Source organism: Dunckerocampus dactyliophorus, chromosome 16, assembly GCF_027744805.1.
Source record: "Dunckerocampus dactyliophorus isolate RoL2022-P2 chromosome 16, RoL_Ddac_1.1, whole genome shotgun sequence".
Taxonomy (NCBI): Eukaryota; Metazoa; Chordata; class Actinopteri; order Syngnathiformes; family Syngnathidae; genus Dunckerocampus; species Dunckerocampus dactyliophorus.
The window spans coordinates 8,277,994-8,299,659 of record NC_072834.1 but is presented as its reverse complement, the minus strand read 5'-3'; the positions used below and the strand labels follow the sequence as shown (position 1 = coordinate 8,299,659).

Sequence of the window (21,666 nt, the reverse complement as noted above, 5' to 3'; positions counted from 1 at the left end):
CTCAAAATAAAAGCCACATGTAGGGCATTGCTTAGCTTAGCCCACCTGCATAGCCTCCTGTGTCAGTATCTTTTAGCCCCGTTAACAATCAATAAAACCAAAAAGCTCCATGAGGATCCCTGGTGTTGTAATGGTACACGGTTCTGCCTTTCATGGCCTGTGTTGCCATTTTATAGATTGAATTGCGATTCAATCCGCGCTAACAACTGCAGAATGAATAAATACAACTAAAAAAACAGTGTTCCTCATGTGCACTTTGTACAGACGCGTCTATGTCTTCTTGATCTGTCCCTTTGCTTGATCAGCTGGGAAGACATCCAAAATCAAGGGCTTCATTAAGGGCCTAATTGTTGCACTAATATGAAGCTTGTTTATCTAGGAAGACCAATTAGACGTGCCAATTTGCACTCATTTAAGCCATGGTGTTTAAATGTGCAATCAGCATGCAGCCAGTGACAATGTTCCATTGCCTTCTCCAATCTGAACACGGTTATTATGATGGAGGCGCAACACAATTGAGCCACAGATGGTTGATAGTAAGAATACATCAAATACAAATATTATTATTACGGGTGTGACGCGATCTCGTTTCACAAGATTAAAATGTGACAAGATTTCTCGTTCAGGAAAAAACGCCTTGTCGGCACTAAGGCTGGGATGATAAGAAGTTACTCAACTCGATCATTTTGCCGGCCTCGATATATTGCCATGTGCGTGCGTGTCTGTTTTTCTTGCCTCTCACCTCCAAACAGGCAGCAAGAGGATTCATCCTGTGCATTGGTTTCAGAACCGTGGCGCGTTTGTGCCATAGAACAACGGCATGAACGGAGTGAGACCTTTTGTCAGGCATACAGTCTCTCTGTGTCTGTGGGTGGAGGCGGGGCCGGTAGCATACGCACGGCGTGCAGAAGAGTGTAACGTAGTAGAAATTACATTAGGAGATCGCTATATATCGCCATATATTTTTTCGATTTTTTAATTGTACTTTTCTTAAAAGTAACGTTAAAATATCGCCTCGTCTCGCTCCCGCAGAACCAATCTCTTGTATTGTCTTGAAGTGAGTGTCTCGTGACACCCCTAATTATTATTACAGGACATGTATGATTTCAATAATAAGTACAGTCTTCTGATATGTGCAAAGACATTGAAAGGTCCATGTGCCATTGGCCTCCATGTTGTTACAACGCTGTATCTATGTTCACAGTACATGGCCTGTAAGGCAATATATATGTGATCATAAGGCAGCTCTACAGGCTTTAGAAAAATACAACCCTTTACACATAAAAAACACCACTCTAGAAATTGCAGTTTCTTGGGAACGTGTACATGAATGCTGAGAGATGAGTACCTGGACGCCCTGCAGGGATACCGACTATGTCCCAATATCATTTTTTCCCTGTCTGTGATCTGGTCTGTAATCTTTCTGCCAATATTTCGAATCCTATAGCTGTGAAGTAATGTTACACACTAACGCAGGGGTGTCCGAACTTTTTCCACCGATGGCCACATAGTGCAGAATGAAAAGGATGCAAGGTCCACTTTGCACAGTATTGCAAGAAAAAAAACCCTGCGTCTCAGCTTTGTGATATACTGTAGTATCAACTTCGCTCTTTGCTCCTTTTTCCCCCATTTTTACTGTTTTGTTGTCCAAAATATTTCAACTTTCTTCTTATAAATAATCCACATGCATTTTCTTTTCATAATATTATGACTTTATTCCCATAATAAAGCGTTAGAAGATGGATGGATGGATGGATGGATGGATATTCCCATAATACTTTTACTTTAGTCACGTAATAGTTTCACTTTTTCCCCAAGGAACGTTTTCAAAACTTGCAACTTTATTTTGTTTTGTTTGTTTCTCATATTGCAGTTTATAATATGTTTTGCAGACAAATAGAAACATTTTTCTTTAATATTTCAACTCTACACTACTAAAATGACATTATTTTCCCTCATAATATTATGAGTTTATTCTCATAATACTGCAACTTTTTTCTCGTTAGAATATGACTAAATTCTCAAAAATAGTTTTACTTTATTCTTGTAAAATTTGTCAATTACAGGATTTTTTTCCCCATTTCTGCTGTTTTTTATTTTTTATTTTCAAAGTATTTCAACGTCCATCCATTTTTTCTGCTACTTATCTTCACTGAAGGTCGTGGGGATATGCTGGAGCCTATCCCAGCTGACTTTGGCCAAGAGGTGGGGTACACCCTGGACTGGTTGCCAGCCAATCGCAGGTATTTCAACTGACTTCTTGTACATTTTCTTCACGTAATATGATGACTTTAGTCCTGGTAATATATGGTAATATTTTGACATTAATCCTACTAAATTTTCAAAACAGCATATTCAAAATAACACTAGCGTTAGCGTCACAAAATAAAAGCATTTCTCTGTATAATGACGTTAGTAGGAATGGCTGTCTTTCAGCATTCACAATATATTTTCAACATGAGAACATTAGAGTGAATGCTCTTTTCTCAGCGGTCATACACTTGCTGTACAGACGAATGCAAGGGTATGTTATCTGTTATCTGCACTGACTCTTATTACATGTCAAGGTTTTAAAGTGACAGTAGAGCGTGATCACTACGTGGACCCAAGCAGAACCAAACAAACAGGTTTCTAAAGATCCTTAGACCTGCAGTGCAGCGTGATGAGAAAAACACAGGCAGAACCATGCACTTCTCATACTCTGTTAAAAAAAAAAAGACTTAGTGATTTATTTCTCTGTCGTTTACGCTTCCTGTCTTTCCTGGCCTTTCAAACGCCACCGTGATATTTTCCATGGCTCTTTGGTGAATAGTTAAGACCGCAAAGAACGTTCTGCTTTTCCTTTGCTTCTACTCTTCCCTTGGAGAAGCAGCACAGAGGTCTCCATAGTGGTAGTGTGCACTACATTGCACTGTTAAATGATCAGTCTATTATTCTTATACTGTGATGCACAACATGGGATTCAATCACTTCTTGCCCATTTACTTGGGGATCGTTAAGTCGCTGCTCGCAATCAGATACCAGTGTTGTGTACATGTGCAGTATATTTATGACAGGGTTGGCTCCAAACTTAGCGTTGGGACCCACAGTTACTTTATCAAAAAATTGACCACTTTATTTTTGTAATTTACGCCGTTTCTTTTGAGAAAATAAGACTATTATCAGAATTTACGAACATGTGCTCTTTCAAAAAGTAGTTTATTGAAATTATTGAATTTATTGAACCATTAAACTGAAATAGGCTGTTTATCAGCTGATCAAAGGTTGAAGACCACAGGCTATAAAAGGCAAAAATCGCGAAAACATTTTCTTTTTCTGTCAGGCATTCACACTGTCATGCCCTCCTAAGAAGCTTTCTCTATTTGAACGTGGTCGGATTGTCGAGCTGCATAAGCAAAGCCTCTCGCAGCGTGCCATTGCTGCTGAGGTTGGGCGCAGTAAGACAGTCATTCTACATTTTGTTAAAGATCCTGAGCATTATGGAACAAAAAAGTGAAGTGGTAGACCCAAAAAAAATAACACCTGCGCTGAGCTGGAGGATCCGATTGGCTGTCCATCCAGACACAGGGCGGTCTTCGACCCACATTGACTACAGCGCAATAACCATCAGACGGCATCTGCGGGAAAAGGGTTTAAAAAAAATTCAAAGACCTCGTCTCCTTCAACGCCACAAAACTGCCCGTTTAGACTTTGCCAGGGAGCATCAAACATGGGACATTGAAAGGTGGAAAAAAGTTTTCTCTGACAAGAAAAAATTTAACCTTGACGGTACAGACAAGGAGATCCCACCTGAGATGTTTTCTACTCAGCACAGTGGAGGGGGCTCCATCATGATCTGGGGTGTTTTTTCCATTCAGTGGAACACTGGAGCTTCAGGTGGTGCGGGGTCGTCAAACGGCGGATGCTTACGTGCAGATGTTGCAGCGGGCATCCCTCATGACTGAGGGCCCTCGTCTGTGTGGTAACAGCTGGGTTTTTCAACAGGACAACGCTGCAGTTCACAATGCTCCCTTGACCAAGGACTTCTTCAGGGAGAAAAACATCACTCTTTTGGACCATCCTGCATGTTCCCCTCATTTAAATCCCATAGAGAACATTTGGCTGTGGATGGAAAGGGAAGTTTATAAAAACAGCCAGCAGTTCCAGAGAGTCGATGCCCTTCGTGAAGCCATTTTCCCCACTAGCCTCCTGGAAACACTCACATCAAGCGTGCCCAAACCAATTTTTGAAGTGATTAACAAGAACGGTGGAGCTACTCATTACTGAGTCCTACTGAGAACATTTTTTTTTTCTGGTTTGGAGAGTTTTTTGTTATTTTTTGAGTGATGGTCTTAAAACTTTCGATCAGCTGATAAACAGCCTATTTCAGTTTAACTGTTGTTTTCAATAACTTACTTTTTCAAACTGTTTTTTGTCCCACTCCCCCTTTTTGCTTTTGCATATTGCAGCTCTACTTAAAACCTCATTAAGATCCAAATGTGCAAAATGCAAATTCTAGCAATTTTTCAACCGGTTTTAAGATTTTAAGGTTTTGTTTTGTTTTGGATCATTATGCTGCTGCAGAACCCGAGTTCATTTCAGCTTGAGGTCACAAACAAATGGCTGGACATTCACCTTCAGAATTCATGGTTCCATTTATCACAGCAAGTCTTCCAGGTCCTGAAGCAGCAAGACAGCCCCAGACCATCACACTACCTCCACCATATTTTACTGTTGGTATGATGCTCTTTTTCTGAAATGTGCCGTTCATTTTACGGCAGATGTAATGGGACACACATCTTCCAGAAAGTAAAACTTTTGTCTTGTTAGACCACAGAGTATTTTCCAAAAGGTCTTGGGGATCATCAAGATGCTTTTTGGCAAAACTGAGATGATCTTTAATGTTCTTTTTGTTCAGCAGTTTTTTTTATCGTCTTGGAATGCTGCCACGCAGGCAGTTTTTGCCCAGTGTCTTTCTTATGGTGGAGTGATGAACACTGTCCTTAACTGAGGCAAGTGATGCCTGCAGGTCTTTGGTTGTTGTTGTGGGGTCTTTTGTGACCTCTTGGATGAGTCGTCAATGCGCTCTTGGGCTAATTTTGGTTGTCTGGCCACTCCCCGTTCACCACTGTTCCACGTTTTCGCTATTTGTGGATAATGGCTCTCCCTATGGTTCGCTGGAGTCCCAAAGTGAAAAACAGGACATAATCATATAAAATACAGTATGTGAAAATTGTATTTTAAACAATAAATAAAGAAAATAAGTAAAATAATAAAACCATTAAAATAAACGGTTAATTGTAAGAAGTACTTCAAGAATGAAAACTTATTTCACAATTCACACATGGCTCCGTTTACGATCGGTCAACGTTTCAACAGACCATCGCTTCAAACATTACCTCAAATGACGTACGTATCGAAAGTATGGATATTTTCATTTGAGAATCGATTTCAGAGCATGAAGAGCTGGTATCGGAAGTATCGATATTTCAGTATCGAGCCGCACATCACAACTGCAGAGTGGAGGAAGTACTGCATGAACAAGCACTTCTCTCGTTAGAGTGGTTTACGTATTTGGGTGACGTTTGCCAGGCTGGATGTGGCCTATTGACGACCCCTGGTATACAGTATATTATAATGATTTCATATTTGTCACCTCGCGCTCCGATGCAAACAATACATAAGTGAATTGCAAAACTGACAGTGTCAAAATGATGATGTCATCGGATGGTGCATGCATATCTTATGTTACGTCCATGGATGTACACAGGAAAGCAAATGTAAGGCTGATAGTGCATACACACACACACACACACACAGAGGCCTATGCATACAATATCAACCTGTGCTCATGCATTTGCACACATGCGTGCACTCACACATGTCCCTCGCCATGTGTGCCTTTGTTCATTGAGTCCTGGATTAGATGTTAGAAGAGTCCACAGTGAAGTGCGGCGTAGGTGTTGGAGGATGGGGTGTGACAATTAGCCTAATGAAGTGCAGAGCCAAATCACACTCAGTGCTGTGCTGCCCCCGGCGTGAATATTCATATGTTGTTGGTGTTTGTGGTTGCGTTAGAAGAGACACTGCTTGCCGCTGCCTTGCACTGAATACCAATCGCCACATTTTCAACCTGTCAACTCAGCAATAACAAACTAATCGGCAACAGCGCTGCCAGGCTTTTTTTTTTTTTGGAGAGCACAAAGGACACATCTGTCCTCCCCTCCCCTCCAGCTGCTGTTTGCACTCACATAAAGGTGATGCCAGGCTTCTAACTTCTGACTTTTAATGGTGATAAGGACGTCATTTAACTGAGTCACCCAAGTAACTAACTTCTTGAACCATACACCCTTGACAAGGATTATTTGGTCCTATTTTTTCCAAAATCTTATTTTTCTAACATATTTTTTAAAAGTAGTTTGCCTTTATGTTCATGCAAAAGTTTAGCGGCACTCATTTGCATTACTCATACTGTACATAACACACAACCACTCTTCATTTATTATATGACTGGTGATTGGTGCCATATATACATGCTATTTTATTACTTTTTATTAGGATGTTATATTTATTATTACATCAATATGATTTTCATAAATACAAAAAAATACATATATAAAAATATACAAATACAGCGGATCCCCATACATTCACGATTCAGAATTCATGGCCCCACAAAATGTATGATTTTAGGTCAGAAAAATAATTATAATATATTATAATATTATTATAATATAATATATATAATATTATATTATTATAAAAAATGTTGGCCCTCCGAAAATAGGCAGTTTATTTTTAATTAAATTGTAATATAATTAATAAAACTAATGTTACGCACGTTTGTAGAATACAATTACAGTTTGGATTTTTTAAATCATATTAATTTCACATGTATTAATACATCCATCCATCCATCCTCTATGCCGCTTATCCTCATTAGGGTCGCGGGGGTATGCTGGAGCCTATCCCAGCTGACTTCTGGCGAGAGAGGCGGAGTAGACCCTGTACCAATCGCAGGTGTATTAATACATATATATGTATATATATATATATATACATATATAACAATTATATACAATATGATAGCTTAAATGATCTACCATCCATCCATCAATTTTCTATGCCGCTTAATCCCTACTGGAGTGGTGGGGTTATGCTGGAGCCTATGATATACCATAATAAATAATCTAAAAACAAAAGCATGAATTATGCCCCTTTTTTATGATGAATAAGCTCATGACTGCAGCATGAGACATTTTCAACAGTAGTAATCTCATTTAAAGCACATTAAAAAGGATGCGCATTCTCATTCAACAACAATCAAACCAATTGTCCCCCCCCCCCCCCCCCCCCCCCCCCCCAAAAGTTCTTCTTCCTCTAGGTTGCATTGTACTGCTACAGTTTCGAATGTCCACATCTGTGTAATTCACTGTCCGTGTAACAGGGCAAGCAGTCTTTGTCAACAGCTGTCAACTGGATTGGTGGTTCTGGTTGAGAACAGGACTGCCAGATGGAGGCGGGATTATCTCCAAGCGGCAATAGTGCATTCATTTCGACAGACAGACAATTCATCTGTCCTTGCCTTCAACACACATTGAAGGGAGTCATGTGACGTGACAGTCGTAGCACTTGGGGAAGGTCAGTGTATGAATTTAGACTTTATGCTTCCGAGAAAATGACTGAGGTCCTGTCATAGAATAGGTTGTCCCATGCTATGTTACATCAGTATGTGGAGGTAACCAGTAGTAGAGACACCAACCCAGTCAAGGGGTGCATACATACGTCTATCACTCAACACCGCCATCTTGCGGCAGGTGAATGTAGTGATGCTCCTCTCATGAGTGGCTGCAGACTCTAACGATTGGGTCCTTCTTTTCCCAAACCTGCACAAACATCTCCACGTCAGTTAAATAACTATTTTCTTAATGTTGTAAAATAATGCACAGATACCATGGATGAAAGGTTCTCACCCCGCAAGCACAGTTGGCCTTTAAAAACAAATGTGATTTTGGAAAAAAAAAGAGGCAAATATCTATCCACACTAAAACGTTACGAGAAATAGAAACCCCGCACTAGACTGTATAAAATGCGAATATACTGTATGGTGCTTCTGTATGCTCCCAATACAAAATATTCCCATGGTGTTGCAGTTGTGGGAATAGAGGAGTGCTTAGTTATCGTTGAATTATTCAGAACTGGGAGGTGAGATAAGCTGCATTAAGGGTCCCTGTGCATGTCATGTTTATGCGTTCTACTAGGACTATGAAAGCCCATTAACAGACCACTTGTTGCTTATTATTCCAATCAATAACTACGGTAAATGAAATGGTTGTTCAACACTTTATGAAAAACAATTAGTTTTGATTAAGGACTAATTCAAGTAAAAGCATTTTACATACTCAAGTAAAATATCTTAAAATGTCACAGACGTACAGTATACAATTCTTAAGATGTACTCTGGTGACTCACTTTAATTTGTATTCATATTAATTACGTAATGACTTTTTCCGTCCCTCTAAAATACAAACGTATTCCTGTAGTTCCTTCACTAGTTTTTTTGTCCAAAAAGTACTTTATTCTCATAGACTACACATTTTATTCTTGACTCTTAATTTGATTTATATTATTACAAGGTATGCATGATTGTAAAAGTATTACATTTTTGTCAAACCGTGCCGTATAAATGCATTGTTATTCATCTTCAATGTGTCCGCTTTAAACAATACAGTACAAATTTCAGTTTGCATGGAAACGGCTGTTAAACAAAGTGTCTTATAATACATAAAGTCTTATGTATTGATAGCTTCCACGTAGATCGAGGCCCTAAATGTATTCATATTTGCTGTAGTTAGTCCCTTTATTCTGTTTATCATCAGCAGGTGCCGCAAAAGAGGGAAAGTGACGACAAAAAGTGATGACTCACTATCAACAATAGTAAAACATTAGTCCATTTTTTGGCAGTATAGCAAAGTGATTATCAGTATTTTTTTAACAATAGGTGAAAAAAATGTAAATGCATATATTTGAGAAGGTTTGGGTCCAATATGGTTTATGCGCCACACACATGAAGAAGCTATGTCGCTTTTCTCAGTCTCTATTTATTAACATTACACCACGTGTGCATGAGTGTACACCTTAAAAAAACACGTTGACATGAACAACACGGGACATGTCCAAGTATGCAAAAGTGTTGTGGATGCTAAAATAAACATTGATGAACAAATAGAAGATCTTTTGAGAGGCATGTTAGAGGAATTCAATTGTGCAAAATGAAGTTAGATGCCTCTTGAAAGAAAAGCTTTTGCACAAACTGGATATTTTCGTCTTTGCGGAAGGTATCCCAACTGAAGTAAATCTCGAGAAGTGCCTCAGATGTCCAGATTGTCTTCCAGGTTCCAAGTTTCCACAGATTCTCGCACCTGCAGTCCACAGCGTCTCCTACTGGCTCAAATGTTAAGCTTGTGCTGTTTCAATTGAGGCAGGTCCCTGTTGGAGCCCTCATTTCATTTTTGCATCTTTCTGCAACGTGCACTTCTGGCTCCATATAGGAAGACAAAAATGAGCAAAAAAAAAGAAAAGAAAAGCTGCAGATCATCCCAGTGGAATGTGGCGACAATTAGCGGATGGTAAAATCAAATCGAACAAAAGGAAATCTTGGTTCCATTATAAACTCCTGTGACTGTAATTGATGTAATTAGGTAACAATGGCACAGACGCCTAATTACACTGCAATCACAGAAAAAGTGGGGAACAGTTATTTCAAACCTGCATGAAACACTTTCTCTAGAAGACAGAGATGAGAGCGAAGACGCCGTAGAGGAGGGCGCATGGGTACGCCACCAAGAGCTGCTGCCCGTCCATGGCTAACGCGGAGATGAAGATCTTTGATGCCGATAGACTGCACCAGCCGATGATGGCCGCCGTCAGGATGATTCCCATCATGCCCCTGAGGAGGACGAGCAAGCCAAGACGGTCTAAGGGAAAAACCCGTGGGTGCTCTTATTTGATTGTGCAACTGGGCTCTCACTGTAACGAGAGGATGACTCCGAAGCTGGACAGGAGGATCATGGGAAGGAGGCAGTACCCCAGCACGCTGGCCACGCAGCCAAAGGACACGCCTGTCATGCTCATGAGGTTGAGCAGGCAGTACATGCCCAGGCAGCCAATGGCGCTAATGCCGTACACGTAGCCAAACTGGATCTTACCAGACTGCGTAGGAACAGAAAACAAATTAAAGAATGAACAGAGGGCAGACCTCAGCCAAGGTGCAAGCTCGGTTAGCGTCATTAATTCGTGCCATCAGGTCTGAGGTCTCTATCCAAAACGGATGCCTACTGAACCAATTTTGCCATAAGAAATCATGTAAATCGAATTAATCCATTCCAGAAAGCCAAAATGTGTGTTTTGTTTTTTTTTAAACAATTGTAGTTTTACATGCAGAAAACCATTTGAAATGAATATAAATACATATAAGTGATGAATGAAAGGGCTAAATGAACATTTAAGGTTAGTTTTACCTTCACTGAAGAGGTGATTCTTGACATGCTGTCCCCAAAGACATGATGTGGCAGCGAGATCAAATACCACCACCTTCCTGTTTTGACATAAGCTGTTTCTTGAATTCCATAGTGTTTCTCACCTCAATATTGTAACCCAAAATGGAGCCAAACAAAGTTGAAGTTTTGATAAAGAAGGTGAGAAACCCTATGGAATTCGACAAAATAGGAAGATGGTGTCCGTCTTTGGGAACAGTCGTCTTCAATGCAGGTAAAAGTAACCTCAAATGTTCATTTAGCCCTTTCGTTTGTCATGTGTATATGCATTTAGAATTGTTTAATGCATGCAAAACTGTAATTATTAAACGGGTTTTGCGTTAACACTTTTGAGAGTCAACTGCTAATGTCATCATAGACAGCCGACGTAACTTCCGGTTGCTAATTTGTTGGCTAGTAAATAGGACGCTAACAAGGAAGGACATTTTCCTGATGAAAATATATTAAGAATACAGACGGACTCATGCAGTGTATTAATAACATGACAAGATGCACGGCATATTGTACGTGGCGTACGTGGTATTGTGGCGTGAATTTACATTAACCAAAAAACACACTAACCGGGGCAGACGCAAACCGAGGTTCCACTCTAGTTTCAAATAAAATTGTGAAGTATCCAAGTGCTCCATTACTACATAAGACTGCATTGTGCCTCCGCAGGTATGGGACTGTTCCAGTGTTAACAGCCTTACATTAAGCTCTTGCTGTAAGCAGCTGCACAAAGTGAAGACAGCCATTGATATAAATCGCAATTTGGGGCATGGTGGTCGACAGGTCCATTTAAAACAAAAATAACTTTCCCTAAGCATATTTTAATTCCTCTGTGCAAGTACCATCTATCCAGAGTCCAATCTAAATCAGTGCTGTCGTTTTTGCACATCAACACGAGTTACTATGACACCTCTTCCATGTTTTAGGCATTTCCCTTATTCATAGAAACACTGTTTACGGAAACTACTTTATGGCTACATTTTATGCGATACCTCCTCAACTTTATTGTATTATCTTTAATTGTAATGATTTATAGAAGTAACCTCATAACATTTTGCCTTATTTTTGTTGGGTTAGTGGACAACTGTGTACCTTTTATGGTTGAAATTGTTGGTGTTCTGTTGGCAAGATGGTCTAAAGTTTATTTTCAATGGTCTAAATATACATTTTAAGTTCATACAAAGAGAAAAGGTCTCGGGAGAGCAGCAAACTAAAAAAAAAAAAAAACTAATCAACTTTATAAAAAGGACAGATAACAGCACCTTGTTCCACTGCCTGTAAAAGCCCAATTTTCTCGTTCTATAGAAGTCCTGATGTCCGAACTTTTCCAGCCTGTGGAACCTCACTCGTATTCACAATCCACCAAACTGTATTGTGTCAACATTTTTTTCCTGCACGTGCTTTGCTTTCTTACTGTTTAGGCAGCCCACAGTGACTTGAAATGAAATCCACAATGCCTCCACTGCTTCAAAAGGGAGCGACGATGCAAAATATCCTTGTTGGTACCTGAGCGGTGATTTACCAAGAGGAGTGTTGCGCCAAAGGCCAAACAGAAGACCATCGGGCCAGCTAGGTCCGTCTCATTCATGATGCTGCCGTCTGCCGCCTTCAGAGGATGCAGGACTGTCAATGTTTTCTGCCAGATATGGTCAAAGTTGATGCCTAATTCTAAAACACAGAAACCAAATCATGTAAGACTGCTTCCAGAGGCAGTTCAGGCTCTTTGGCTCTAAATACCTTCCAGTAGCGGCGGCTCATCATCAAAGCTGCTACTGTACATGGACTGAGACGATGACGGGGTGTAGGTCTGTGTGGGCTGGAAGATCTGTCCTGTGTATGGCTGTTGGGGTTGCATCATTCCTGGGGAGGGGTAGCCCATTGGCTGGGAATAGTCGTACTGGCTATACTGCCTGTGGAGCAAACAATAATAATTGCCATGGGGTGGGTTAACAGACAAGACAATTTGAAGTGGCTTTTGTCACATACTTGTTGTAAGGGTTGTCATTACTGTATCCATAGCCAGACTGGTTTTGGTCATCTACACTGTAGCTGGACTGGTAGAAGTCTGTGTTGAAGTTGTCAAACCCCGACATCTCTCACTGTCAAATAGGATAGGGCACATTTTCAGCACAAATACTTTCTCTCTTTTTTAAATTACCACTCATCACAAACTAGACTGTTTGCATGCAATACAGCTCATGCATGCAATTCACATACGTTATTATTTAATGTCTGATATCTCGAATTCTTCTTAAGGTTGTCACTTTAAATGGATGACATTTTATTTGGTTCGAGCTAAGATAAGATCTAGTTCATTTTGGACTTGTAACGTAAAGAAGTGGATACTTTTAAGTGTTGGTACAAAAGTAAAGTCAAATGCAGTCATAAACGCCCAGCTGTGAATCACATACCGTATGCTAACTGTATTATAGCTATTATTTTCCTACTGTTACTGGATACAACTGTTATTTTCTCGTGTATTATCATACCAGCTCTGATACAATGACTCAGTTACACCTACTTACAAACTAGAACATAAAAAAAGCAGACATGTTTATCCTTATGCAGCTCGCGTACCGTTAACTTAACTAGCTAGCAGTTGGCTAGCCTAAGCGCCCCGTAAGTTCTATAGAAGGCACTTCCGGCACTAAACGTCATTTCACCTTTCGCTTTCATCTTAAGCAATTCGTGCAGACGCATATGATTGCTCAAAAAAACCAACATTACAGCACCTACCTCTGCCGTTTGACAAATGTAGCTAGGAAGCTGCCAACTCAGACACTGCTGCTACGTGTCAAGAGGGAAAGAACCTCTACCGGAAGTTACGTTTCAGACCGGAAGTACATTTTTGTGAAAGCTCTTCGCGACCTCTAGAGGCAAAAGGTGTTACACTGCATTCAGACATTTTCTGATATTTGACATAAGCAGTGAGCTGAACAGTAGACACTCAAATTAGTGTAAAAAATATATAAAATTAAGAAAAGACATGAACAAATTAACACTATATTATATATAGAATTAACAAATTAATTGTTTACTATTTTGCCCTCAACTATTGTACTATTATACACCTGCGAGATTGTAACACAGAGAGACAGTGTGGGTAAAAAGATGACTTAACAGCATACACGCTGAGCTTCTGGCAAGGCCCTTTCTTTCCATTTTTTTTGTTATCAATCAAGATCAATCAAAGTTCTTACACAGAAACAGCACCACCACCAAACCAGGCATAAATTGTGTATGGCCATTGGAGGACCTGATAGTAAAAAGGTTCATCACTCTGTTAAAGGGGTCATCGCCCTTCTTTTTCTTCCTACAATAGAGTAAATGCGGCCTTTAGATAGCAATAAAATTTGGCTCCATTGCCCCATTACCTTACTTTAGCTGAAGAAGTTTTTTTTGGCGGGGGACAAAAGGACATTTAGCCACTATTACAATTGTGTTCCTCTCATCTTTCCTCATGCTTTTAATCATTTCCACACTCGAGGAGCCTGCCTTATGTATTCTTAATACTCTTAATAACCAAAACAAAATTGAAAGTGCTGCTGAGGGTAATTTAATTTTGGGCCTTGTATTGCCATAATTGCCTTCTTTTGCAGCATCGTTTCTGTAATCCCGCTGTCGCCGCCTGACCGGATGAGTGGATTTAAATATTGAATTTCTTTTATTGCAGCTCGCTATATACCCCCCAATTAAGATTTCTCTCTCTCCCAGCCCTGCCCGGATCAAATGAAGAGGAAAAAAGCAAAAAAGGATCAATCGGTTTTATTTAAGTGCAAACCATTTTTAGAAGTCCTGAAAGGCATACAGCTGCTCACATTCCTTGAGAACATTTACATGGCTACATCCTTTTTAATTCCTCTAATTACATTCTCTGTCACCCTTTTGATAGGACTGCTGCATGGCTCATGAGTTAGCAGGCATGTGGTAGTGGCTAGGCTTCAGCTCACCCGACTAAAATAATCAACCACCCAACCGAAATTTAAAAACCTTCTCGTGAAACATCAGCATGCAAACACATTCCCACCCTGGATTAATGTGATGAAAATGTGAGCAAAAATGAGGTTAGTTTTATTTTTAGCATACAGGTTCCCCCCTTTTTCATGAAACGTCTGTGGGAAATCCTCATTGAGCCACAATAAATAAATAAACACACTCAGCATATGAGCTTGCTAATGAATGCATCACAGCACATCATAGCAATCCCCCAACACCTTGCAAATATGAGAGGATAGGAGCAGCATAAGGATGATGATATTGGTTTTCCTCCTATGAAGGCCTCCAATCTAACAGACACCGCAAAACCAACACCTCACTTACTGTACAACAGGTGTTGCCGCTAGGTGGCTGTAAGTACGTTTACTAACACTCAGTATGCTTCCATGCAATAAATTAGTCACATTACTGAAATCATTCGGTTTCTCCATTTTTAACACCATTCCATTCCATTTTTGCCTGTTTATATGCTGTCATTACGGGCCAGACGCTGTGTGCCTCCCACAACGCAACGATGTTGATCATCTTTCATTATCATTCAGTGGTGGCGAGCACCTATGTATGTTACACTTGAAACGTTTTTAACAAGCGTGTTAGGCATATTTAGAGTTTAAATCGGGATCGGGATGAGTGAACAACGGCTCATGAATGGCAATTGAAGAGAGGATCCTGCAGCTGGGTTGAAAAGTAGTCATTCCAACAGTCAATTTGATTGCAAAGAGTGATCCAAACTCGGAGGAAAACGTCCACTTCAAGCTAGCATGAGGGTTTGGATGTGTAGAAGCGAGCCATGTGTCAAAAAGAGACATTTTTACGGGAGTATCGATTTCCTCTCAGATTTTCGCCATTCGCTGATGGGTCTGGAACGGAACCCCCACAAAAAGCGGGGATCTACTGTATTTATATTTATAATAACGTATAAAAATGATCATTTTCTCACTCTTCTCGAATGAGACACACAATAAAAAAGGTTAATTAAATTAGGGTAAATGGGGGTCTCTGGAATGGAATCCATTTGCATTATTTTTTATGGGAAAAAAAGTAAATAAAAAACCACTGATGATGTGAAAGTGGAATGGCAAAAATAACAAATTGTAAGTCTAAAAGGTGTAAAAGGTGCAATTCCCAAAGAAATAAATTGTGTGGAAATAAAATGAGCACCATAATATTGGTTATTACATGACCACAAATCATAGCAATCCCAAAGTACCATGCAAATACGCCCCCTAGTGGCTGTGGGCGTAATAGCCCCACATTTTGTTATTTTTATTTTCATTTCGGATCCTTGAGCAGTTGGGCCGCTATTTACTATAGCACAGCAAAAGTGGCGCAGTAAAAGCAACATGTTTTTTGGAATGAATCACGTTAGTACGAATGTGGGCGTCTCTGTATCGACACCACAAAAGCAGCTTGTTTGCTCTTTTGACTCGCATTAGTTTTAGCTCAGCGGTTTAATGCTGGACTCATTTGTTATCGGAGTCGACGCGAAGGAAAGTCGATGACCGTTCCATATTATGTCGGCATGTCGGGAGTTGGCTTCCGATAATGTGGGATCAACATCTTTAAATTACAATCCACGCCAACTTCTTTGCCTGATTTGACACAACGATCAATTTGGATTGATTCTGGCATCAAGAGTCATTCCACGGTCAATTTGCTTGCATATAGAAGTGCTAATAAGCAATTTTTATTGCAACGTGTGTCCCAGCGACCACTCTCAAAGGGCTACAATGCTTTTTTTTAATGTATACTTAATCCATCCATCCATTGGCAGGGAAGCCCAGACTTCCCTCTCACAAATCACAAAAATGATTGAATAACCTTTAAAAATATCAAGTAAAAAGTATTGGCATCGGTCCCTGCTATACAGTACAGGCTCTGTGCAAACTTTTTAGTACCTGCACTGAATATTCCAAGAATGAATTAGAACAATTAAAACACGATAAACAAGGATTACTGGAGGATCATAGCATTTATTCGTCATCCAGTCACGTTGCGCTGACGTCACTCGTATACTGCGTACAGCCACTACGGGGCAGTTCTACGCTACTGCAAACAAGCACAAGAATAAACATATTGCCATCTACTTTACTGTGTCAACTGAGCCTGTTATTTGCGTTTCAGCTTGCACTATTTATTTCCGGCTCATAGTGTCTTTATGAGAATGAACGATGTCAAGTCCGTTGAGAGCAGACTTTGACCTTGTCACCTTCCCTTCACAAGGCAGCCGTGCAAAAAGTGACAGCCCCATCTTACTTTCAGTGTGCGGAGGCGGCGGAGCAAGGGCGGGTTATTAAAGTTGTCATCAAAGCAGATATAAATTCTTTCTTTTATGGCAGCCGTGAATAAGAGCGCTTCCTTGAAGTAAAGCACCAACGGAAGCGTGAATCTTCATTTCCACCATGGATTTTTGTCCAATAATTGAAAGATTTGCTGGTGATAAAGTCCAAAAAGGACATTTAACACCAAAACATATTTAGAGAGAGGACAGTGTGCATGTAAGGCTTAAAAAAGTCTCTCTTCTTTGTGATGAAATCATGGATGACAGGGGCGAGGGAGACCTAGTGCACGTTTAATTATGTACCTTCAAAATGCATCACGTCAAACCCACTAGGTGTACGCTTTTCTTCTCCTTCACACCCAGACAAATGATCCTTAGTCACTATGAGGAGCTCTGAAAGGGCGACAAAACCATCACATGCCGGACACAACATTAGGGACACCTGTACAAGCGAATGAGCTTGGATCAATGATTATAAGGGCAGCTTTAAAAAGGAATTATGAAATTAAAGTTGTAATTATGTGATAAAGTTGTGAGAATAATGTCAGAATCATATCAGAAAAGTAATAATTTGGATGTATTTAGACTGAATTATGAAAATAGAAGTCGTAATACAAGAATGAAGAAATAAATTGCCATTTTAGGAGAATAAAGTCCATCCATCCATCCATCCATCCATCCATCCATTTTCTATACCGCTTCTCCTCTTTAGGGTCGCGGGGGTATGCTGGAGCCTATCCCAGCTGATTTCGGGTGACAGGCGGGGTACACCCTGGACTGGTCGCCAGCCAATCGCAGGGCACATATAGACAAACAACCATTCACACTGACATTGGAAAATAAAGTCATAATTTATATTACAAAAATAATATAATAAAGATGTATTTGCACATGAAAAAATTCAAAATATTACTCAACGAAAGTCATAATTTTAATGACTTTATTCTTGCAATATTTAAAAATTTAAAAAAGGAAAAACATTTCAAGGGAAAATAAAGGAAAGGAAATTAAACATCCTATATTTTTACAAGAATAAATTGTACAAAAAATGTGCAATGTTCCATAAAAGTCCTGATTTTCATTCTTGTAATACGCAGGCAAAACATTTTTAATTCATAAAGTGATACAAGAAAAAAAATCCTAATCTTAAAAGAATAATTTGTACTTGTCTGTTAAAGCGCATTCATCTGCAAAATGCAATGAATTTCTACAAAACATTTGCAATTTTATGACTTCATTCTTGTACCATTGTAAAAGAAAAAGAGAAGAACGTTTTAATATTTTGCGAATAAAGTTGCATGTTGTAATTAGGGCTGACGAAGTTAACCAGGAACGGAAATTTCGTTTACCAGCACTATATTTGTGACGATTAACGTGCGCACGTCCTGTCGGACCCTCGGCCCACACTGTAGTTTGAGGAAATGTGTGGCAGTTGATGTGGAGCCACAAGTGGGAAGGAATCTCTGCACCACGGCAGCTCAGAAGCAAACACGACACTCCTGTTTCTACAATATCATACGAAGCACAACAATCAAATTCAAAACAACACAAGTGGAGGAAAACATCCTAGATGAGGCAGCCTTCTTCTTTTGTCTCTGGCTAAAGTCACAAGTAAATGTTTGCTTCGGTTTCAGTTATGTCGACAACTGCTTATGTCAACGCCAGTCAACACTCTGAGGGGTGTGGAGATAAGCGGGTTCCACTGTATCTTCTTGTATCTCTCTGGAAAAAACATTTTCCAGATCCAAAACTGTATTTTGGGTCCAAAAGTAACCATTCTTGGTATTGGTATGATTTGTCAGGTGGACAGATTTATTTAATGCCGTGCTTTTAAACTCGATCGGTGGCGTAGATGTTGCATAGTATTTAGTGGTGTTACTCAGGAGCACAAGCGGTAGCAGTAATGGTAGGTATGGCGAGTTAAACATGGCAGCTCCAGCTATGTGCCTTTCCACTGTGTTCCCAAATGTCCTTTCCCCAGCGGTACAACGGAGAGAGGCTGCTTAGCAACATCTCATCTGCTCACTTTGCCAAATCAACAATGTCAACATCCCTTTAGGCTTCCACAACTCCTCCAAGCAGTGACTTTGGCCATGGAGAGAGCAACACGGGCCAAGAGAAAGAAAGTCACCTGTTTTCTTTATTTCACTACTTTGTGTTTGTTGGAATTGACACCGACATGCATGATAAATGATCTAACTGTCTTTTGTTGGAGAAATGAAGAATGTAAATAAAATACAATCAAACGTTTGTTTCCGCATGAAATTCTTTCTGCACAAACAAATGTAACAATACATTAAATATTGTGCTTGCCCTCTGCAGTTGTGTAATGAATGAATTATTCATTTGAAATATATTTTTGTGTCTAATTATATAACCGAATGTTAAATAATAGAACACCTTTTTCAAATTGTGGTCGAAGTTTTCAGAAATGCATTTCATCATGCAACCTTATTATTTTTTAATTCATCATTTAATTAAAATGTTTACATTTTCAGACATATTTAAAGGGATAGTTCAGATTTTTTTCAACATGAAGTTGCATGACATCCCCATCAGCAGAGGACTACATCAACAGTGAACCCCCACCCCCAAAAATAAAATGATGATAACAAATATAGCTCATACTGTAAGAGTTGAATTTAAGCTGATATCTAGCAACTGCCATGGTTTTCTGGATAAAAAACAAAATCACTTAAGTTCTTACATGAATAGCTATCGCATTGTACTGCCAAAAAATGTAACTCTTGTGAGTGTCTTTTGCTGTCATCGTTATATTTGTCCGAACAAAGGTACCTTTAGTTGTATCAGGCACTATTAAGTCACCGTTGATGTCGTACACTTGATGTCAAAAAATCATAACTAACACTTTAAATAATTCTAAGTAACTAATGCATGGATGTAAAATTAAATGTAAAATAATATAATACTACTTTAAAACATGTAATTGTTTTATTAAATTATCATATTATTATTAAAAAGATGATAAATACAATAATAAATATAAATATACCATAAATAGACTATATTGTCTCGCTTATGAAGCCAAATCACCAAATCACAAAAACAAATGACAATACAAAGTACCAAATTCCAGACCCACCTGTATTGCAAACTACATCCACAGTAACAAATATATTTTTTAATCAATTCCTCAAAACTGAGCATTAATGTTGTAAATGCTGAATTTTTTGATCTCTTGTGCAGGTGTACTTCATGTTGTGGTCGGTGAAAGTACGTCATTTGATAAAAGAAAACAAATCATCAAAAGCATTTTCAATTTAACTCCTTAGTCATCTCCTCTGTGGTAAACCGCCAGCACGCAAACGCACTGCAATTAAAACAATAAAACGTGTCTTTAAATGCAGCTCACACTGCAGCACTGCCCGCAATTTAATGCGCTTTTATAAAAGCATCCAGAGGCACCATTAAACTCAGCACATATACGACCACCACTTTTATCGGGGGTGGGGTGATATGCTATTTAATGTGGGAATCATTCAGCACGCATCTGAAAAGCAGTGTCTCATCTACATCTTCTTTTTTGGTCTTCAACAAATGAACACTTGTTCCTCCCCAGTGTGAATCTATCAGATTCTGCAGCACCACCAACACCCACTGACTTGCCTGGCCAACTGCTTCCTCAGGCCCACATGGTGCAAAATGAATCCAGCGCCAGCGACTGACTGACGAGTGTGCAAATTGACTTATTCCCATGATAAAATAAGTGGCAGAATATGAGAAAGTATGTTATTCCCATCACTTTTTTGCTATGTTGGAAGGGGCAAAGGAGTCTGGAAATGGAACACGGCAAACTACAATAATAAACCTGTCAATCCAAACTCATCATTCATACTTAGGTGGTCTAATAGAGAGGCGAGAGTGAGCGATTTGTGAGGTCTGATTTTTTTTGAGGAGGCATTTATTACTCTTTTGAACGCATATTGTTTTGAGAAGCCAAACTCTTTACTTAAATGACCCCAGCAACTAAGCAGAACTACGTTCCTCATCACGGAAACCCGACCAGAACCTCACTCGCGGGACCAAATGCGGGGTGGGTTGGGGTTTGGGCGGGGGGAGTCACTGTTGAAATAGTCCACTGCTAATGGGAATGTCATACAACTTTGTGTCAAAAAAATCAGAACTATGCCTTCGTAAGTTTCATGACTGATATATGTTCTCTGGAAAAAGTAAGTAAAATATGTTCTCATCTCAATTAAGGTGATTTTATGGTTCCTGTTGTCCTGTACAGTATAGCCAGTAGCAGGGGTGCAGCCAGGAATTCTGGGTCCCATGAAAAAAAAATCACGTGCTTCCACACCCCTCTCCAATAATTAATTACAAATTGTATTAGTAATTACGTATTTTTTGGGCCCCCTGGCAGTGAAGGGACCTTGGAATTGTCCCATTTATACGGCACCCCTGTCCAATAGTACTCATCATAAAAATATCAAAAAACGGATAATTAATCCATGTAATCGGTATGGGCCGATTATATGGATTAATTATAATCGGCAGCATAAAACCCTGACCAGGGCATCCCTAATAGCACCACACGAGCACAAGTCTTATTTATGTCTTAAATAGCTTATCTACTCTTAATTATGTCTACTGCAACGGGTAATAGGAGTATAAAGCTGACTGTAGTGGTATTAGTTCATATTTAGAGGGATCTAATAATGTTAAAAACTGTATTTAGAAGGTCGTAAACAGGTTTTCTATGGTCTAACTGTAAAAATATTACATTTCTAACGAAAAACGAGGGATTACTCTATTTATAAAGCCATGACTGTGTTGTTAAGAATGTGACCTGTGATGAAAAGGCCCCACATTTGATTCCCCCAGTTGGAATGGTGCTCTTTG

General features: G+C 39.5%; 1 protein-coding gene across 2 annotated transcripts; it reads right to left on the bottom strand.

Moving 5' to 3' along the window:
- Positions 1 to 8,680: 8,680 nt before the first annotated feature.
- Positions 8,681 to 13,357, bottom strand: yipf5 (Yip1 domain family, member 5). 2 transcript variants are annotated; one of them, XM_054755006.1, is made up of 7 exons: positions 13,263 to 13,357; positions 12,513 to 12,625; positions 12,264 to 12,436; positions 12,049 to 12,194; positions 10,010 to 10,191; positions 9,748 to 9,928; positions 8,681 to 9,516 (listed from the first exon to the last, which is right to left on the bottom strand). In XM_054755006.1, the coding sequence occupies exons 2-6, from the start codon at positions 12,617 to 12,619 to the stop codon at positions 9,766 to 9,768; spliced, it is 771 nt and encodes a 256-aa protein (XP_054610981.1). In that variant the 5' UTR covers positions 12,620 to 12,625; positions 13,263 to 13,357; the 3' UTR covers positions 8,681 to 9,516; positions 9,748 to 9,765. The 2 variants fall into 2 exon arrangements, with proteins under 2 accessions (XP_054610981.1, XP_054610979.1); XM_054755004.1 differs by having other exon boundaries at positions 8,683 to 9,928.
- Between the last annotated feature and the right edge of the window lie 8,309 nt (positions 13,358 to 21,666).